This window comes from Aricia agestis, chromosome 13 (genome assembly GCF_905147365.1).
Source record: "Aricia agestis chromosome 13, ilAriAges1.1, whole genome shotgun sequence".
NCBI lineage: Eukaryota > Metazoa > Arthropoda > Insecta > Lepidoptera > Lycaenidae > Aricia > Aricia agestis.
In genome coordinates, this window is record NC_056418.1 from 5,757,605 (window position 1) to 5,777,622 (window position 20,018).

Below are 20,018 nucleotides of genomic sequence, written 5' to 3' on the forward strand. Positions count from 1 at the left end.
TATTTTAGAAAAAAATTTCCTCTTAAAAATCATGATTGATTGTCCTCAATATGGTTACAAAAACAAAAAAATTTTTTATCAACAATTTCATTGTTTATTAACTTAAAAATTTGTTATAAAAAAATTCTGAACTTTTTTATATTCTTTTTCTGAAACTCCTAAAAATACAAAAACAACGATGTACAATAAAGTGCAGCCTAATTTGCTTATAACTTTTGCAATTTTTTGTGTGCTAATACACGCTTCCGATACATTTTTCTAGACGTCTTCCCGAATCTAACGAGCTATCGCACGTATTTTTATGACCCTTATCTCTATATTTCGCCATTCTCAATTTATCGCTTAGACTACTACACGTATCCGACGCGTGACGTTGCGACGGTTGCGTCGCGTCGGGTGGACGTGCAATAATTTGATCCATAGACATAGAAATGACAATAGTCGAGTAATTGAAATAATTATGAAATCATAAAAAAGATACGGTAACAATTTTTAAACTCCGTAGAAAAAAACATCAACTTTTAAGCCAAAAACGTTTTGAAATTCGGACCTTAAAATTATGTCTAGTCGCAGTTCAGCTCGCAGGTAAATTATTTTATTTATTATATTAATGTTTGTTTCGTATTCGTTGTCAATACGTTGCATAATAATACTATTAGGGAGCATACCCAATTACCCATACTACGTAACCTACTTTTTAAGTTTTTTTGACTTCGCCTGGTGACCACGCGTATGGCGTAGTATATGCTTGACTCATATTTGTGTTTATTAAGTTATTTATTACAAAAAACTCTTAGAATGTTTATAATAATTATTACTACTTAATTAAATATGGGAATAAAAATAACGATCACCAAAAATACTTTGATACCCAAAAAGAAATACTTGACACTAAAACTAGGCCTTTACATCCGTTATGGATGATTTATAAACTATTTTTCAGAGCGAAGTAACCACTCCTCAAATGACAAATACTGTAGTGCCTGGGACAAGATTGCCCAAGCGCATACGGCATTCTCGCACTCGCACCAATATTTAAGTATAATAATTATTACTACTTAAATATGGGAATAAAAATAACGATCACAAAAATACTTTGATACCCAATAGTTTGCCAAAAAGAAATACGTCTTGACACCAATATTTAAGATATACTATACAAGGTGTAACAAAACTAAGTAATAATACTTTAGGATGTGTACGTGTTTAATCTCAGGAACTACTGGTCCGATTTGAAAAATTCTTTCAGTGTTAGATAGATTATTTATCGAGGAAGGCTATAGGCTATATTTTATCATGCTAAGACTAATAGGAGCGAAGAAATAGAGAAAAATGTTGAAAAACGGGGGAAACTATATGAAATTTCTTATTATCTTAAGAGCTACTGGTGCAATTTTTATGTTATTTGGCAAACATGAAGAATAGACCACGTGAAGGGACATAGGCTATTTTTTGCGGAAAATGTACGATTCCGTGAAATTCCTAAATTACGAGGGCGAAGCCGCGCGGAACATCTAGTTTAATTATAATAGTCTAAAATTACAATAGAACAATCAGAGAAATTAATTTCTAGGCAGATGGCAGACCTAAGTAATTTGGTCGCGTCCCAACCGACAGATCACAATTAACATGATCCGACTACATGACGTTGCGATGGTCTTTCAACTACCTAGGGATCATTTTCCACGATGGTACATACTAGCTATTTTAGTCACGACTGTAGCAGAGTAGACAGGTAGTTATGTCTATTGTGACTGTAGTTCAAATTGTAATCGAACACCAAATACAGTTCGACAAGGCTTTAATTGAATGTGTCAATGTCAGTCAATGTGCGCTGCTGATAAAGGAGAACTGTCAGAAACGACGTTTTTGTATGATAGAAGCGTTAGTTCCTTTTCTCGCCACGTTCATAAACAGCCTTGTCGAACTCTAGTAAATGATCACCAAGGCTTGGCAGCATTGAGGTACTATAGACTGGAGAGAGCCTTATATCGGTGTATAAGCGTCAAAAGCGTGTAATGTACTTACTTACTACACATAACAAAGGAGTCGGTCGGCATATTTCATGTAATAAAAGTGTTAATAAGGTTTTTAGTGAACATTTAATGCTAGATATTGTTGAGTTTTGTGGTTCCGCTAAATAATAAACCATAAGAATAGTCAAAGAATGCCTCAAACACGTGTTTATTAGTATTTAACATTAAATACGTAAGTTTCGAATAACTTTTTTGGGCTTTTCAATCGGTATTTTTGTAAGCTAAAAAGATAATTTATAAGTTTATTAATCCCTTATTCGTGCTATATAAGGCATTAGTGCTAAAAATGTCACATCAATTAATAATTTGGCTATAAAAATTGCATAGCTTTTTACGTGTGTTTACGGATTCTCATCACTTGAACTATAGTTAATCGATATCATGAACTAATTGACTTTCTTTCCTGTATCATAATTCATAATGTGCTTCGAAATAATCAGCAAATGGAAATATTCAAGAAAATAAACGCACACTACTTGTATGAAAATAAGCACAAAATGGCCACGCGATGACGGGCTAAGACAGGGCTTCATAACGTTATCGAATACCCGAAAAAATATCGTTACGTACCGGTATTTTCATAATGGTAGCCAGATAACGGTATTTTTTTATAGATATCTAGTAACATAACCAAAAAATATCGTTATGAAAATACCGGTAAATATAACGATATTTTCTGGTATCAGGTATGCGGTATGCGTCGTGCACCAAATCTCACTCGCAGCCCAACTTCCGACTTCCGAGCACCAGTTTTTATATACGTGGGAGAGCCATGCTTCGGCACGAATGGGCCGGCTCCACCGGAGAAATACCACGTTCTTACAGAAAACCGGCGTGGAACAGCGCTTGCGCTGTGTTTCGCCGAGTGAGTGAGTTTACTGGAGGCATAATCCCCTCCCCTATTCCCTTCACTTCTCTTCCCTACCCTCCCCATTACCCTATTCCCTATTAAAAGGCCGGCAACGCATCTGCAGCTCTTCTGATGCTGCGAGTGTCCATGGGTGACGGAAGTTGCTTTCCATCAGGTGACCCGTTTGCTCGTTCGCCCCCTTATTTTCATTAAAAAAAAAACTTTGACTTAACAAGTCAAGATGGTGCTGCAATTTGTTTAGTCAATGAATGCAGAAAATTATGCAAGGTACCTATGTCCGTATTTATTTATTTGTTTTAATTGTTGCGAATGCGGGGGATTGGCAAAAATATGGATAATTATTTGTATGTCTTAGTATTTATTACTAGAATTCTAAGTTTAATACATATATATTTTGTAGACTGTAGTTAAAAATATCAACACATTTAAAAAAGGAAGCACAAAATTATATGATAGCATTTACAAAATATGTGGGTATTATAACACGGAGAATATTTTAAGGAGCGTAGCCCGTCGGATCAGAGGCGCTTTGCACACGACGGGGCTGGGCGGACCGGTCAATTTCGCCGTGAACGATAGCACAAAGAGAATCCTACAATATGTATTACCAACGCACACCAAGGGCAAAAAGACCGCTCCGCAGGTCCCCGGCGGGCTCTGGCGGCGCGGCATGTCCGTGGATCACACAAACCAGTTTACATGCAGTAACGCAGACGGCGCGGCGGCGCGAGGCGGCAGCTAGCTCTATTCTCTCTATCTCCACTAGAACGAACGTCCTGAACTGACTGCCTCCACTCGTCGTGTGCTTTGTGTACCACCTCGCCCCGTCGTCTGCAAAACAACAGAGTCCGTCCGGCAGCCAGTGCACGGCGCACGTGCTGACAATACAATAATTTACTATACAAACCATAAATTAGTAATATTTGAACAAAGATACTGAGCACTGAACTACTGAGTACTGACCATGTAATTCTCATTAGACGTCATTTTTCCTATAATATATACCTACTGGTCACCAGACACGTCTAGTTTAATTTTATGCATACTGCATACTGAATTGACTGATTAAAATATTAAGTACTTATTTTACAAAAGATAACGTTATCAAAGGACATATATTTACCGTTATAAATCCTATTTACCGTTATAACATTTACCGGTATTAATTCCAATTTTTACCGTTATTTCTAGTATCGGGTAAATTTTCATACCGTTATCTATGCCCTTGAAGCAATAACGTTATGAAAAAATAACGGTATTTGAAGCCCTGGGCTAAGACTACATCTATACAATAATACTTAATCTATGCTTGGCAGCTTCACCAAACTTCAAAATGCCTGACAAGTGACAAAACAAGTGACAACAGTGCCTTTTTTTAAATGGCTGTTGGCCATTTAAAAAATAGGCACTATAACCATAATAAAAGGCGAGAAAAAAAAATCATATGACGTTTCTTTCGGTAAAATTGACAACAGTTTGACAAGGCTTTTATGAACGTGGCTTACGTGGCGAGAAAAGGAACTAAACCTTAGAGTATACATTAGCAAGCTATAGAGCGCGCGCATCGCTCGTTCCCCGTTGTGCCGATCGTAAGCAGAAGTTCTATAGATACTTGTCAAACGTATAACGCAAGTCTAGTGATGTTCCATGCGCCATCGTTTGACGCTTATAGGAAAATATGTTCACACTCGTGCTTACAGTTCATACCTTGTTAGAAGCACTCTATAGCTTGCTATAATGTATACTCTATGAACTAAACTCTTCTATCATACAAAAACGTAATTTTTGACATGTGTTTGACAGTACTCCTTTACCAACAGCGCTTCCATCAATGTCACCCACGTTCATATTAAAAAGCCTTGTCAAGCTGTACGTGACAAAACTCCCCCCCTAGACCCCTCCCCCCCTCTTGTGACCGAGCGTAGTATTTTGAAGACCCTGAATCCCCCTGAATGGGTCACGTAGTATGGGTATATTCTTTTACTACAACAAATATTCTAAAAGCGAATAAAGCAACATTAGAGATCGACTATATTTTATTAGTACCCCCTCAGAATATGGTGACATGTTAATTATTGGTAACTATTTTTATTAATATTACTATTATTATAGGTCTACCAGAAATCAGAATCTGATGGCAAAAAATTAGAAAATAAATTAGGCGGGTCCACACCAAGCGAGCCGCCTCGGCCGCGGCCAGCCTTGCGTGGCATGCGCCCGCGCCGTACGCTCGCTTGGTGTGGACGTTGTTCGCCCGAGGTGGGCGCATGCTCACGCTCGGGCGAGCGCGCGCGTCCGAGCCGAGCGGTGTCGGTTTTTTGAAATGCTCAAAGGCGCCTCAGTCGTTTGCCGCGCGCAGTGTGGACGTCACATGTTTTGGTACCATCGTGTCTTTGTGCTCAACTGAGCGGCTCGGGCTGTTCGAGCGAGGCAACCTTGCTGTGTACGCCCGTCCGCCTCGCTCTCGGCGAGCATGCCTCGGCCGCGGCTGCTCGCTTGCCGCGCGCGGCGGGCCTCGGCCGCGGCGGCGGCTCGCTTGGTGTGGACCCGCCTATTGACTCAACAAGCAATGCCGGGGTAGGAATAAAACATTTTCATCCTTTTTAGGGTTCCGTACCCAAAGGGTAAAAACGGGACCCTATTACTGTGACTTCGATGTCTGTCCGTCTGTCTCCAGGCTCTAACTCAAGAATGGTAATAGCTAGAGAGTTGAAATTTTCACAGATTATGTATATCTATTGCCACTATAACAATAAATACGAGTACTAAAAGCATAATAAAATTAATATTTAAAAATTCACGTTCGTTGTATGGGAGCCCCTCCCATACAACGAACGTGATTTTTTTGGCCTTTTTTGCTCTATATCAAAAATGGCAACAGGTAGGTACTTGAATCTTTTTTAAAGTCCTTAGTTATATGTGTATATAACTATATTTATATGTGTATATAACTAAATTATATTTATATGTGTATATAGTGGCAACATCGTAGTGTCATCCTTTTTTTCTTAGATTGATTTGAAAGGGATGACACTACGATGTTGCCACTTTTTAATTTCTTTACTTTTTTGACGCACTGTACTTTAATATTTAATTTTAGTAATAAAAAAAAAGTAAGGGCCTAATTTTGGTCTATAATTGGTACGGAACCCTTGGTACGCGAGTCTGACTTGCACTTGGCCGATTATTTTTTATTCCTTTAGCGGCTTATTTTGTGTGTGAAACATGCAAATAAGTATAAAAATTTATCCAATGATCAAGGATATTTTTTGAAAATCTTCTGTCAAAAATGCCATCAGATTCTGGTAGACCTTTAAATCCAAATAGCTTTGTCCACACTGTGCCTTTTTCTGTTCGTCAAAGGCATGCGTTATGGCGCAGTCAACAGTGAACGTGAGGCATGCCCGCGAAGCATGCCCTCTGAACGTATCCAAAACTTCAAAAATGACAATGAGGGATTTTCCTTTATTTTTAATTTGATTGTCAAACAGTTTCCATTTTAGTAACTAGATGGCGTATGGGTAGACAACTATCGGTAATACCAGGGAATACCATCAATAATTGCTTCAAAACTGGGCAAAAGAATGTAAAACTTGATACATTTCAACTTGAAAAAGACGCAATAATATTCCAATGAATAGGATAATAAAGTTATTATGAAGATGTTTTAGCTAAAATTCACGGAAGAAATAGCCCTATTTACCGATATTCACACCAAATGTCACAGGAATTATACACTTTGGTTTTGACAACATCTTACCTGCACTTGTGCAAGATATTTAATGGCTAATATTTTACCAATAATGAATATCAAAAACCCAAAAACCACAATTTGGAAAAAAATAATAAAAACCACACCAACAATAAAAAGTAGAAAAGTTTGAAAGTGACATGCCCGCCAAAACTCTTTCGGTTGTCAAGTTTCAGTTAGACAAGTTTTTATTATGTCAGCGTGTTCCTAAACTATTACCAGTGTACTGGCCTAATCGCTTAGGCCAAATGATCGCTTAGGTTTAAGATATTTTGATTTATGTCACACTTGACAGTACACTGATATTTTTTGGAAACATAACCCATATGTAGTCAGTAATGCCAACCTGCAGATAATTTCAGATCGGTGAGGAACCAATAGAAAATCTAGAAGTGTCTATCCTTACGCCATCTAGTTAAGATTGTTAAAATTAAAATTAAAAAATATAAATGAAAATTCCTCATATTGGCGTTGCGTTCCTTGACGCATTCAATTATTGAATGCGCCAATATGAATATTGATGACGAAAATTGAAGATGAAAGTACACAGTGTGGACATCTGTTACGAAATACGGAAATGATAACAGATAAGGATTGGGTTTTCGGTTTCGGTATATTCTGTGGTTTCGGTTACGTTTTCGGTTTCGATTCGATTTAAATGGAGTTTCGATTTTGATTCAGTTTCGTTTGGTTAAAGTTAATAGTTTTGAATGGTAATTAAATTAATTTTTATACAAGTTATCAGTTTTTATTTTAATCGAAAAGCTAAGATATAAGATCAAAACTAAATCGATTGTTATTATCGATTTGGCAGATCATTCTAAACTTGCGCAGCAACTTTTCTAGAAAAATCTGTTGTGACAGTTTGACATTGACATTTGTTAATTGTCATTTCAGAAGTGTCATTTGCATTTTGCATCACGTTCAGTAAATCTTTGACTCGCAGCGTGTTAAATCGTGAAAAGAGTTTTTTTAACGTGTTATAAGTTCTGAAAATGCCTCGACGAGGTCGTTCAGCGAGCCCACCACCAGCACCACGACGGTAAGTGGATATAAATGATAATTTTAATATTTTATAGATAGTTTGCACAGGTTATAATTTCGATATTTGTTTCTAGTGCTGCACCACCACCGAGCAATGTCCCGGCCCATGCTCCACCCTCGACGCCTGCCCCCATGGGCGCTCAGCCCCAGCAGCCTTCCCTGTTCGGTCAGATGGCCGCTACCGCTGGTGGAGTAGCCGTAGGATCGGCAGTTGTAAGTGAATTTGTTACGTAACTTGAGTGGTTTTTTCAATTGTTTATTGCGTTCTCGATGAAAAGATGAAAACATATTTCTATTGCGCAACTATTTCGACTTTTCCGGAAAGTGAAAGAAATTCCAAATGAGAATTTGGCACGAGTACAAAAGAACCACATGCTGTATAATTGACATTCACTTAAAATATAAAGTTTGATAGTTCTATTATACAGGAAGGAGGCATAAGTTATTGAGGTTTAAAGATATTTGTTCACAAATAATGATACATTGTTCACTCAAAGAAGACTAAAGAGCCTTAAAATACAATATTTTACACGGTATTTAGCTAATAAGTAAAGTTAGAGTGAAAATGTTGTTTACACTATTGCAAAGATTAGTGTTTTGCATGTTGATTTATAGAATCATTTAATTTTTCACAAACAGTATTAATAACAACAAAATATAGTTATCCTTTCTTCAATAAGTGTAAAATATAATCTTTTAATAACTAAGGAAAGAAAATGAAATTTACATTTTTTAAGTTGTCATTTGTCTAATTTCGTGATATTGTTAAAGCTTATATTATAAGCAATCTCTACTAGTTACAAATCATTATTTTATTTGAAGTCATAAGATGTAGATTTTCTGTTGTTTGTAACATAATGGTTTTGTGTCTACAATACACATTTTGTCATAAAGTAACCTGCATCTAAAAAAATCGAGATGCGATCAACTATGGCTCTGCCTTCATGTACCATTGAGGAAATTGATCCTATACAGTTGACAGACCAAAGTCATTTGGTTGGATTATATCAATTGAATGTTACTTGTGACTTATCGGCTGGGTTTGACGTAACGCGACCAAACTATGTAGGTCCCCCATCTGCCTAGGAATCAACATCTCTGATAGTACAATCCAGTATAAGTTAAGTAGTGTAGAGATCTTCAAATAACATAACAACACCAATTTCAGGGTCACATGGCTGGCAGCGCTTTAACTGGTATGTTCAGTGGTGGCAGCAGCGAGCCGGCACCACAGCAGCAGGCGGCCCCACCCCAGGCCACCTACAACCAGCTGCAGGGCCAGCCCCCCACTGGCCCGTGCGCATGGGAGATCAAGCAGTTCCTTGAGTGCGCCCAGCAGCAGCATGATCTCTCCCTATGCGAGGGATTCAACGAAGCCCTCCGCCAATGCAAAGTCACCAACCGCATCTAAAGTGTTGCCAATATTCCAATTTAATTTTTCCATTATATGTTTAAATATTTTTCTTTTTATTTCAGTTAATTCATGAATATTTATGAATATTATATTTTGACGTAATTTCAGTTTCTGTACATAGTACAATGTTTAGATGTATCTAGTATTAATTAATTATGTTAAATTATGACGTAATATAGCCTGATGTTATTTTGTTTAGTAAATCAATAAAAAAACATGGAAAAACACCAATCTCTGTTTTAATTTTTACACAATATGTTTACAATTCAATTATTGCTTGAAAGTTGAAACTTTTAAGCATATTTGTGCTGTTGTGCTTATGCACATTTCAAATAACGATGAAGTTCCGGCGGGCCGCAGGTTGAGTATAGCTGACCTAAGGTGAACTGTAAACAGTTCCTGGTATTCCTTCCCCCTTAATAAAAATATTTAGACAGCGCAAAAATAAACATTCTATTCTCGCAAGTCGCAGTCTTCGTCTGACACTATGTTATATTTATTGTGATAACAGACGCAGCAACTGACTAAGTATATCTAATATCTACTGTGTGAATATGTAGAAGGGATTTAGTTAATAGTTATGTCGCGTTTAGTTAGTTTATTTTGACGACCTCTGTGGACTGTGGCTCAATTGGTTGAGTCACAGTCCACAGAGGTCGAGAAGCCGGGGGTCGCGGAATCGAATCCCGCCAACGGAACAAAAAGTTTTCAATGTTCCCGGGTCTGCATGTGTATTAAATATGTGTATGATATAATAAAAATCTTAAATATATGTATAGTATAAAAGTATTAAATATATTTCCGTTGTCTGGTACCTGTAACACAAGTCCTTCAGGTACTTAGCACGGGGCCAGATTGACGTGGTGTGAAGCGTCCATAGATAATATTATTATTATCACTAGGATGCCTTGACGATTCTATGTACGGTGCCAGTATTTTAAGCGTAGAACTTTAGATCAGCAGGTATGGGCTACAAAGCCAAACGAAATCTTGTGCTGATGGCCCTTTCAGGTTCGCTACACCACTAGTAGTACGAATAGAAGGAAAACCTAATTATACAAAAACGAACAGTCATTTGGTTAAGCAGGTTATAAACGCAAGGAATAAGGATGAACGGTCTGACAGGTTTGCCTGTGCAGTTACGCCTGTCAGGCAAAGTTGAGGCAAAACCTGCACAGTTAGCATACACGCTCCAGTTGATCAGTTGACCAGTTCAGGCAAACCTGTCAGATTTGCATGAATGACCTGCTTTAAACGCTGCGCTGATTGTCTAGTTTTATTTTTTTTTATTTTTTTATGTAATAAGGGGGCAAACGAGCAAACGGGTCACCTAATGGAAAGCAACTTCCGTCGCCCATGGACACACGCAGCATCAGAAGAGCTGCAGGTGCGTTGTCGACCTTTTAAGAGGGAATAGGGGAGGGTAGGGATGGGAAGGGAAGGGAAAAGGGGAGGATAGGGAAGGGAATTGGACTCCGGTAAACTCACTCACTCGGCGCGAAACAGCGCAAGCGCTGTTTCACGCCGGTTTTCTGTGAGAACGAGGTCCTCCGAGGTTTCTCCGGTCGAGCCGGCCCATTCGTGCCCGAGCCAGGCTCTCCCACGTATGAAGTTATTAGTAGTTGTTAGATGTCGCTTATTACCTAGCTTATTTTTTAAATATTAATCGCCAGTCGCAGTAGACCACGTTCCAAAACGCAGCGGGCGCGTACGCCGCCGCGTGTCGTAGTGGTAACGCCGTCCGCGCCGCAGCGACGCTCGACATTCAAAGACGCGGCCGCAATGGCTGGCGGCGTAGCTGTGGGAAGCGCTGCGGTATGTTCGTGTTATGTGATTTATTGTAATTATACCCTTATTAAAATAATTACTTTCAGAATCTTATGAATATGATAATATTATTTATATTATACAGGTGTAACAAAACTTAGTGATAATAATTTAGGGTTTATATGGGTCCCTACTCCCTTATGTAGAGTTCACTGTGAAAGTAGCAGCGCTGGAAAAGCAATTTATTGTCATTAATTATTGTATGGGCAAGCACCTCAGTACCTATCATGAATTTTCTCATACAAAAAAAGTAACTCTTTCAGCGCTGCTACTTTCACAGCGAACTGTATACACATAAAAAACTAGGCCTTTACATCCGTTGTGGTCTGTGGATGATTTATACAGTATTTTTCAGAGCTAAGTAACCACTCCTCAAATACTGTAGTGCCTGGGACAAGATTTTTAAATGTCCGTATGGTTGCCCAAGCGCATACGGCATTCTCGCATCATAGTCGGCCTAGTTCAGAGGAAAGAACTAGTCAATACGTCTGGGACCAACTATGTGCCCGGGTTTCCTCACGATGTTTTCCTTCACCGTACGATATACATATAAACACCCTAAATAATACGGTAAGTACCTATACACATAAACACCCTTAACAAGTATTATTACTAAGTTTTGTTACACCTTGTTTAAGTTTGAGTAAGGGCCGTGCTACACCGGAATGGCAGCGGCCGCCCGACTCTGCCGGCCTTGCCGCGCCGCGCCGCTGTCAACCGCTGCCGGCCGCAGCCGCTGCATGCCGGCTTCTGCTATTCCGGTGTGGACCAGCCCTTATAATGTAATTCATAACGACATCTATCGGCCAAAGCTAAAACTTGTGTATTTTGCTAATGTTTCGAGTTCATCATGTGATTGATTCTTACTTATTAGGTATTCATTAGATCCAGACTATTGGTTTTAGATATTTTATAGCTACCAAGTACTACCAAATCGTTTTCCCCAAAGGGCCACCTCGCAGGCGAGGCTATATCAGGCATGCTCTCCGGCCGTCGACGGGAACAAGTCATGGAGTCCCTGCCTCAGGACTATCAACTGGGCACGGAACCCACCGGGCCCTGTGCCTATGAGATATCCCAGTTCCTCTCCTGCGCCACCAATAGAGACAACCTACAGGAGTGCGAGGCCTTCAACGAAGCTTTGAAAGAATGTAAACGACGAAATAGTAAGTTTATGGCATAGCATAATTAAATGTCTTACTTTTTTTTTTCTAATTCCGTCAAACGTTTCTAAATCCGTCAAAAAAAATCTTAAAAGAATACTGTGATACAGGCGCGGTGAAATTGGGGGGGGGGGGGGGGGGGTCACTCACTATTCACTACACATTTTTTTTTATCTGCCTTATAATATATAAATATATAAAAAAAGCTGGGTTGACAGCTGGCTTAGGTCGGACGCAGTGGCGGTTAGGGGATAACTAGAAAATATTTCCTTTTATTATTAGGGAAGATTTTGAGATTTTTCAATTTCACCTTACATTTGGGGGGGGGGGGGGGTCATGCCCCCTGTGACCGCCCCCCCCTTCAGACCGCGCCTGCTGTGATAGAATTATCTAATCTTTCTATATTATTTGTTGACAGATAGGAGACATATAGCTGACCTGACCTATTTATTCTAAATAATAAAATAGATTCCCCTGATTTACTTAATAGATTTAATATTAATATTCCCCGTAGAAACGCTCGTCATTTTATGCCCCTTTATATTACACCTTACAATACATACTACCGTAAAAATTCTTTTATACTTACCTCCCCTACTCCCTAAAACAAAACAAAATTAGAAAGCTTATGACTGATACGTACTTTAAGTAAAATAAACAAAATTTCTGATTGAATTACTTTTATTGATTTTTTATCGTAAAAGTAAAATATTAAAGGATTGTACCATCTGCTGTGTGTTTAATTATGTATAATTATTTATTATATTGAGTACTGTTTGCTTCATTAGCTAGCAATTTTTAATCTCTCAACCATTTTGTGTAATATAAAATTTTACAAATTTGGTAGTTTGCTTAAATAATAATTTACATTTTAATTGATTTTAGGTTACCTTAATTCATGTATTAAGTAAGTGATTTGTGTCTCGTCAGGACTTAATGTTTGAAATGTTAATTTTTGCTTAAATTTATTTCTTACCAGCGAAAACTTGTTATTGGCATATCGTTATTTAATTTGTATCATTACCATTATAATTATATGCTGTAAGTTTCCCAATAAAATAAAATAAATAAAATAGACTTTCTTTGACCTTGTTTACATACAACAATCGATAAAATTGATAAGTTAGCCAATTTTTAATTTTCAGGACTGCCTTAACCTCAGAACAGGAATTCAATAAAATCATAGCCATCATCGAACAACTAATTGGAATGGATAGAAGGAAAATTATCAAATAAACAATGGATTTTAATTTTTGAATTATCAAAAATAAATACAAATAAATTGATTAAATCACTTGATTCACTATTTACTTTGAGCCACTGGTCACAGAACACAAACATAATATTATAGAGAAATAAGAAGCGCTAATTGTTAGCGAGTCGGTGTAATTTTTACTCACCAGCCCCCGTAGACAAGTGGCAAAACGCTAACGCTAACGCTAGCGCTACAAAATGTATGGATTTGACATTAGTATTCGCTAGCGAAGCGATGACGTATGTCAAATCGCATACATTTTGTAGCGCTAGCGTTAGCGTTAGCGCTTTGCCACTTGTCTACAGGCCCAGTTGACGCCATTGTTGTGTATGGCCCGAGTTATTATGAACATTTAGCCGTAATATAATAAGGCGGATTATACAATTCAACTGCGACATATATATCCCCCATTTCACAGGAATTAGCTACGCATGCCACGCTCCCATAACATAATATCTCGTTTCTAAAATCTGTGCTTTAAGTACTAAATAGGCAAACTTTAACTTTTTCTACTTAATAATAAAAATAAAACACAATTTACAGGTGTATACATATAAACTTATTTATTTACACCCTACATACATGCGACACGGGTTTAGTACATCGTACATGAAGATTCGAGGTTCAAAACATTCGAGGCATCGGTTTTGTGACAAACATTTCTCTATATAACTGTACATTTCCCTTTTGGCACACTACTCATGTATGAGCGCAGAAGACATTATAATATTTTCTATTTGGGTTTTTTGTGAAAATTACTCTCTTTGGACTGAATACTACTGACCCGACAACGATTAACAGACATAAAATTGACAAGATTATAGATACCTAACAAAAATATAGATTTGTGACGTATTTGTGCGTGTACGTATATACGTTCAAACGTAGCGACGCTGCAGAAGTTAGCTGCAAATGCTTTCACTGCAGCTTCAGTTCTGTCTACGTCTCAGAACAGGAAAATCTAAAATCTGTGGTCTACGTATACATTTAAATTTAAAAACGCGACAGAAGTTAGCTGCAAGTGGACCCGCTGCAACTTCAGCACTGTGTACGAAGTAACATAGCTACGGAAGCTAGCTGCAAGTGGTTTTCGCTGCAACTTCAGCACTTCTCAGAGTCGTTACGTTTAAAATACAACCGCAAAGGAAACATTAACGGGTACAAGTGTTTTATATTACTGGTGACAAGTTCACAACTAATTAATATAACGCTTAAGCTAAATCAGTCTAATTCTTAAAGCGACGATAATGTCTAACAATAAAGCTTAAACGAATGCCATAACACTGGATATTTTACAATTAAAATAAGGCCACTAGGTTATCATTACAAGTTGATTCTTGGTTAATTGTAGATAAGGGACCAAAAACTTAAGTGTCAAAAGGTGACTTTCCGATCTTTGTCGCAAGAGACCGCGACTAACAAAAATATAAATTAAATGCCACTTTATGACATAAGTTTAAGGTTTAATTTTCTAGCGTTCCATGCCGCCGCTGCTTTGTAATCGCGTAGTGGAAAACGAAACATATAGCCCATATTATTATAAAGTGGCGTTTTATTTGAATTTTTGTCGGTCGCGGTCACTTGCGACAAAGATCGGAAAGTCACCAAAAGACCCACCGGCGCCTCTGGGTTATTACTAATCGTTTGTTAAAATATCACGCCTTCCCTTTCATAAATACGAAGAACGAAAGAGATGACATGACAGATTTTAATTCACGAAAAAGCCTAGACTGGCGCAAGTGGACCTAATATGAAGATTTTGCATTTTCCAATTTTATATCATTATTTTCCTGTTTTAATTGTCTTTAGACTTTTCAAATCGAGAGATTGTTAACTGGCAGCTAAATCTTACTAAGATACAAGGGCATTACAGAATCACACCCGAGAAAAAAATTACATTTACCATTTACAAATTATAATTCTATGTTAATATGGCGGTTTGATCATTAATATTGTCTAAACAATATTATTAAAATTAATTATTAACATAATTTAGGAAATAATTAGTTCACTAACGCATAAGTCTCTGAAGATTTTTGACTACAATTTCTAACGTCAAAACTTTAACCTATCAACAAAACTGTTGTAAGAATAAACTATAGTCAAAAAACTTTATAGACACTGCCCCTAAGTAACCCTCACACTACATAACTTCAGAGACGGACATTTTTTTAATGTTAATATGCAGAAAATGATTTTAAATTAATAATTTTTCTGTAAGAAAATTTTAAGTTTTAAAGGAAAATTCGAGACTGAATTTTTAATAATTTACACAATATAAATTGATTATTTTTAAAGAAAAGATTTGATAACATTTTTTGTTCCGAAAAATTAGTAAGACACCAGTCATGAATAGCTAAAGAATTATGTCAAAAATTAATATTTTATTGATTTTAAATTAGAATTTAAAAATAAACTATGTAATTAACATTTCATATTTACAATAATACTCTTGGTAAATTAAATTGAAAGAAACTTAAATAGTTTTTAAATCGACTTTTATCCCATTTTTGGGTATAACTGCTTAAATTTGTTCATTTAGAATCGAAAAATCTCATTCCAATACCTTTCATTGGCACCATCGAAATTGGAACAAAATTCTAAGGCCACATATTACTTTGATTTTATGACATAAGGCGGCGATACAAGTAACTTTACACGTACCCAACATCAAATATTATAAACAATCACAAAAATAACGCACCTGTACAGATATATAACTACAAAACTCATTCGGCCCCGCTGCCCATAAATTCCTAGCATCCAAAAATAACTTAAAGCTTATCACAATTTTACACTCAGTGTAAATTTCATCGACGGCACGTCAATTAGGCACAAAATATTGCATCAAGCGACGGACCACATCGAATATTCTAAAGATAGACGTGGATAAAATTTACAAACATTTACAATTATGTACACGGTTAGCTCGAATATCAACATTTTCACGTGGGTAATCACATTCGTAACATTATTTGGTCACAAGCGCATCTCCCATAGGATGAGGTGAGCGTCTTTGGGGTTGGGGTCTGCTGCTGGGGCCGGTCTCTCTGCAGCGTCAGCGGTCTGCCTCCAGTCCACGTACCCTCGTCCACCTACCACCGTCACCACGGACCTCCGGGCCATACTCTCACCTACAATGTAATCAGCACCACGGAGGCTCCTCGCTGCACTCTTATTCGGTTTCCTCAATTCCGGTGTAGCACCCGAGGAATCGCTTCGAGAGATCGACCGTTCAGAAGCACTGGATTTTCCGGAGGAGGAATCGGGAGTGGAAATGGCCATAGGCGCTAAGTTGGCAGCACCAGACGCACCCGAGCTAGTTCGGGATACGCCTCGTAGAGCCATGGACTCCTCGCTCCCTGATGACGTGCATAAGCTGGACGCGCGGGAGTCTACAGACCAGCTAGACAGGTCTAAACTCCTAGGTCTTCCAGCTCTCATCCGTAGTCTACGGTCTAGGGTACTAACTCTGAAGGGTATAGCGGCTAGCTCAGGGTCACTTCGCCTTAGGGCCTCCCCACCCGAGCCGCCAACGTCAGTCTCCCCTACACAGTCTTTAACGAACATGAGATCACCAAATAGACCATACACATCACAGTTATTCAGGTTGGCACACTTGGGTAATGTCTTACTGAGTCTTACATCACCCGGCTTCTTTCTCCGTACAACAGCCGACTGTACTCTCTGAGGTCTATACGGACTGAGTTCCTCTGAAATTCGTCGTTCCAATTTCTGTTTCTCCAAATCTTGTTTGTTTTCTTCTTTGAACTCTTGTACGGTTTCAGCCAGGGCTCTAGCGTTTGATAGATTTCTCCGGACTGTATTTACATCTATATCTCTCGTCTCAGCGGTCAGCGAGAGTAGGAAAGTCACTGGTCCCGCATGAGCGTGATATGAAACCGCTATATGTCCACCGATAAGAGGCAAACCTTCTAGCTTAGGTAGCGGTACAGTCACCGTAACACCTGCAGTAGTACCAACCCATAGTAACCCTTGTCCAGCCAGTAACGCCGAAACATGCGCCGGCTTGCTCCCCTCTCTAGCACCAATAGTTTTAGCTACATCAGCAGCTATGTCGATATTCTGCAAATGTTCGAACGTTTCCGCGTGGTATAGGCTGACGTACGTCGAATCTGAGAAAGCAGTCCACAAACCTACTCCAGAGTGAGCTAAGTATTTCACCGTTTTGTCACAGTCTCCTTTAAGTTCTAGGATGCGCATAATTTCAGCTGTGAGTGCGTTTATTGCGAACACTCTTCGCGTACAAGTTGCGTAGATGATTCCGTCGACTGGGAGGATACAATGCACTGGTTTGTCGCCCAACTCTATGGCTAATGGCTCCTGGAGTGCCCAGGAGTCGTCATGATTTCTCCTGTACACGGAAACTCTGCCGTTGGACAGGCCAACGAACATGGAATCGCAGTGATACTTTATCTGCGTCACGGAAGCGACGGTGGCCACTTCAGTCAGTTTCTCCTGCTTCTCTGGTTCCACTCCGGAGAAGATGATGATTTTCTTGTCTTCGGTACCCAGCCATACGGTGTCTCCACTCAGAGTCGTCACTTGTTGAAGTCCTTTGGCGTATTCCATTGACGTTACCTGAAAATGTTAATTTAACATTAAATATTTTCTTAGAATTGTATTGTATTATCAGAGAAGTTGATTCCTATACAGATGGGGGACCTAAGTAATTTGGTCGCGTTAAATAAAACCCATCCGACCGATCACAGCTATAACATTGAATTGACATGATCCGACCAAATGACTTTGGTCTGTCAACTGTCTAGGAATCATTTCCTCAATGGTACACAATATTTGTGTAATAAAAATATGTACTTCAAATATAAATAAGATATCAACATTCAGAGTTTTCTTCATGAACTTTATACACAATATGTGAATCAGGGTTTAGTCACTTAAGCTCGGTGCGTCATGACCGTAACATGACTGTCCGCGCCGCCCGCACACACCCATAGCAACGAGCGTGCGCGCACTTTGCCTGCACACACACACACACACACACACACACACACACACACGCACACATACACACACACACACACACACAAACACACACACCTTAGTATCAGGCAGGTCTAACGTGACCAGCGTCTTCAACGCGGCCGCTCGGTGCGTCATGACCGCAACATGGCTGTCGATCCCGCCCGCACACACCCATAGCAACGAGCGTGCGCGCCGCACTCCGCCCGCACGAGTACCGCACGTCGTGTAGAAGCAGCCGCAACGAACCTGCAAGTATACGTCGAGGATTAAAATTTACCTACAATGTAGGTAAATTATAGGTCCTACATACAAGATTTTGTTTAGCCCTCATCTGTCAAGCTACTTTTATAAGACACAAGAAAAACCTTGTGTATCTAAAACGTTTGTAAGCATATTAATGTGGTATTAAACTTATGTTTCGCATTAAACGATAATATCCGCCACGATTTGCCACAAAATTGAAGGCGAACAATAGCAAAGTTGGTTGTTTTGGTACATTTCGCTAACAGCGTTATATTTAGTTTTAGTCCTCACTCCTCACTAAGAATTAAATATGGGACAATTCGCAGCTTGAGCGAGATTAGCTAGCCTACGTTCCTTCACCCAAGCTCGGCTCACGCCTTTATATCAGCTATAATTTACCTCTGTAAGTTGATTCGACGCATACACGGGCGCAGCAGCACCAAACAACGGCAGTATTGCGGTATTCGGCGCACGCCAAGCCGGGCAGTTAGCACGTGCTTGAGCGAGCTGAGCTAGCCTCAGTTCTGTCGCCCAAGCCCGCCTCGCACCCGGCTCCGTCGCACGGAACGTTAAAGCCTCGTCGCGACCGCGTATACGCAGTTGGAGACAACACGAGTCCACCCACGCCATCTCGTCGTCTTTTTTCTGTAACAAAATAATTAATTTAGCCACTGCTTACTTTTTATTTCAGGCATACAATTAATATTTAATTGTACGCACACACGAGTGCAGTAAAAAGGAATGAATAAGGAGAAATGCAACATCTCGTTGTATAGTATACACACCTGGACACACACCTAGACACTGCCGTATACATACCTGGACACTCAGCTGTATACACACCTAGACACTGCCGTACACACACCTTGGCACTGCTGTATACACACCTGGATACTCTGCTGGATGGTCTGCATGAGGCCCCTCAGCACGTCAGCGGACAGCTGGGGGTACTGCGCGTTGAGCCCCGCCGCCAGGTCGGCGATGCGCGACACGGTCTCGTAGTCGTGCATCAGCGCCGACATCTCGTTGCAGAGCGAGTCACCGGTTGTGCTGCTGATGCCGCTCGAGTTGGAGCGGAGGCTGCCGCCGCGGTTAAGACCTGAAGGATAGAGTAAAATGATGTTATAGCTTCTTTTTAAATGTTTCAGATTCGTATTGTTACGTGCTAGGGTTCGAGGATTTGGAGAGAAAGACCTGCTGAGTCAGCAGGTCTTGAAGACTTTATTAACACTAACACTTGCTCACGCAAATCACTATGTCCAAACACTATCACTGTCCTAGGTCGTAGCTGATTCGTAGGTTCGCTATCACTCACTATTGATCACTTGTTTTCACTTCGAAGTCGCCTCGAAGATCGCTCCGATTAAACTGAACTACCGGCCTGTCTGTCTGCGACTATTTATATGG

General features: G+C 39.3%; 3 protein-coding genes across 8 annotated transcripts in view; 2 read left to right on the plus strand and 1 right to left on the minus strand.

Moving 5' to 3' along the window:
- Positions 1-476: 476 nt before the first annotated feature.
- Positions 477-13,339, plus strand: LOC121732995 (coiled-coil-helix-coiled-coil-helix domain-containing protein 10, mitochondrial-like). Its single transcript, XM_042123061.1, has 4 exons — positions 477-585; positions 10,790-10,931; positions 11,893-12,109; positions 13,252-13,339. Exons 1-4 carry the CDS (start codon positions 560-562, stop codon positions 13,260-13,262), a joined length of 396 nt encoding a protein of 131 aa, XP_041978995.1. The 5' UTR covers positions 477-559; the 3' UTR covers positions 13,263-13,339.
- Positions 7,554-9,347, plus strand: LOC121732993 (coiled-coil-helix-coiled-coil-helix domain-containing protein 10, mitochondrial). Its single transcript, XM_042123060.1, has 3 exons — positions 7,554-7,700; positions 7,777-7,915; positions 8,871-9,347. The coding sequence occupies exons 1-3, from the start codon at positions 7,654-7,656 to the stop codon at positions 9,111-9,113; spliced, it is 429 nt and encodes a 142-aa protein (XP_041978994.1). The 5' UTR covers positions 7,554-7,653; the 3' UTR covers positions 9,114-9,347.
- A 2,830-nt stretch (positions 13,340-16,169) lies between the features above and the next one.
- LOC121732985 (rho guanine nucleotide exchange factor 10) overlaps positions 16,170-20,018 on the minus strand; it is a 57,398-nt gene continuing 53,549 nt past the window's right edge. For all 6 annotated transcript variants that reach the window (XM_042123043.1, XM_042123042.1, XM_042123044.1 and 3 more), the window contains 4 exons: positions 19,499-19,710; positions 19,011-19,256; positions 18,444-18,614; positions 16,170-17,963 (listed from right to left, as the gene is read on the minus strand). In XM_042123043.1, coding sequence (XP_041978977.1) covers positions 16,341-17,963; positions 18,444-18,614; positions 19,011-19,256; positions 19,499-19,710 — 2,252 coding nt within the window. In that variant the 3' untranslated portion in view covers positions 16,170-16,340. The remainder of the gene's footprint in view (positions 17,964-18,443; positions 18,615-19,010; positions 19,257-19,498; positions 19,711-20,018) is intronic.

Bases quoted from the DNA above. Each gene is read 5' to 3' on its own strand.
- LOC121732995 (XM_042123061.1), top strand. From the start codon at position 560: ATGTCTAGTCGCAGTTCAGCTCGCAG. The intron at 586-10,789 runs GTAAATTATTTT...ATTAATCGCCAG, and splicing joins AGTCGCAGTTCAGCTCGCAG to TCGCAGTAGACCACGTTCCA. The intron at 10,932-11,892 runs GTATGTTCGTGT...TTTTCCCCAAAG, and splicing joins TAGCTGTGGGAAGCGCTGCG to GGCCACCTCGCAGGCGAGGC.
- LOC121732993 (XM_042123060.1), top strand. From the start codon at position 7,654: ATGCCTCGACGAGGTCGTTCAGCGAGCCCACCACCAGCACCACGACG. The intron at 7,701-7,776 runs GTAAGTGGATAT...ATTTGTTTCTAG, and splicing joins CCACCACCAGCACCACGACG to TGCTGCACCACCACCGAGCA. The intron at 7,916-8,870 runs GTAAGTGAATTT...CACCAATTTCAG, and splicing joins TAGCCGTAGGATCGGCAGTT to GGTCACATGGCTGGCAGCGC.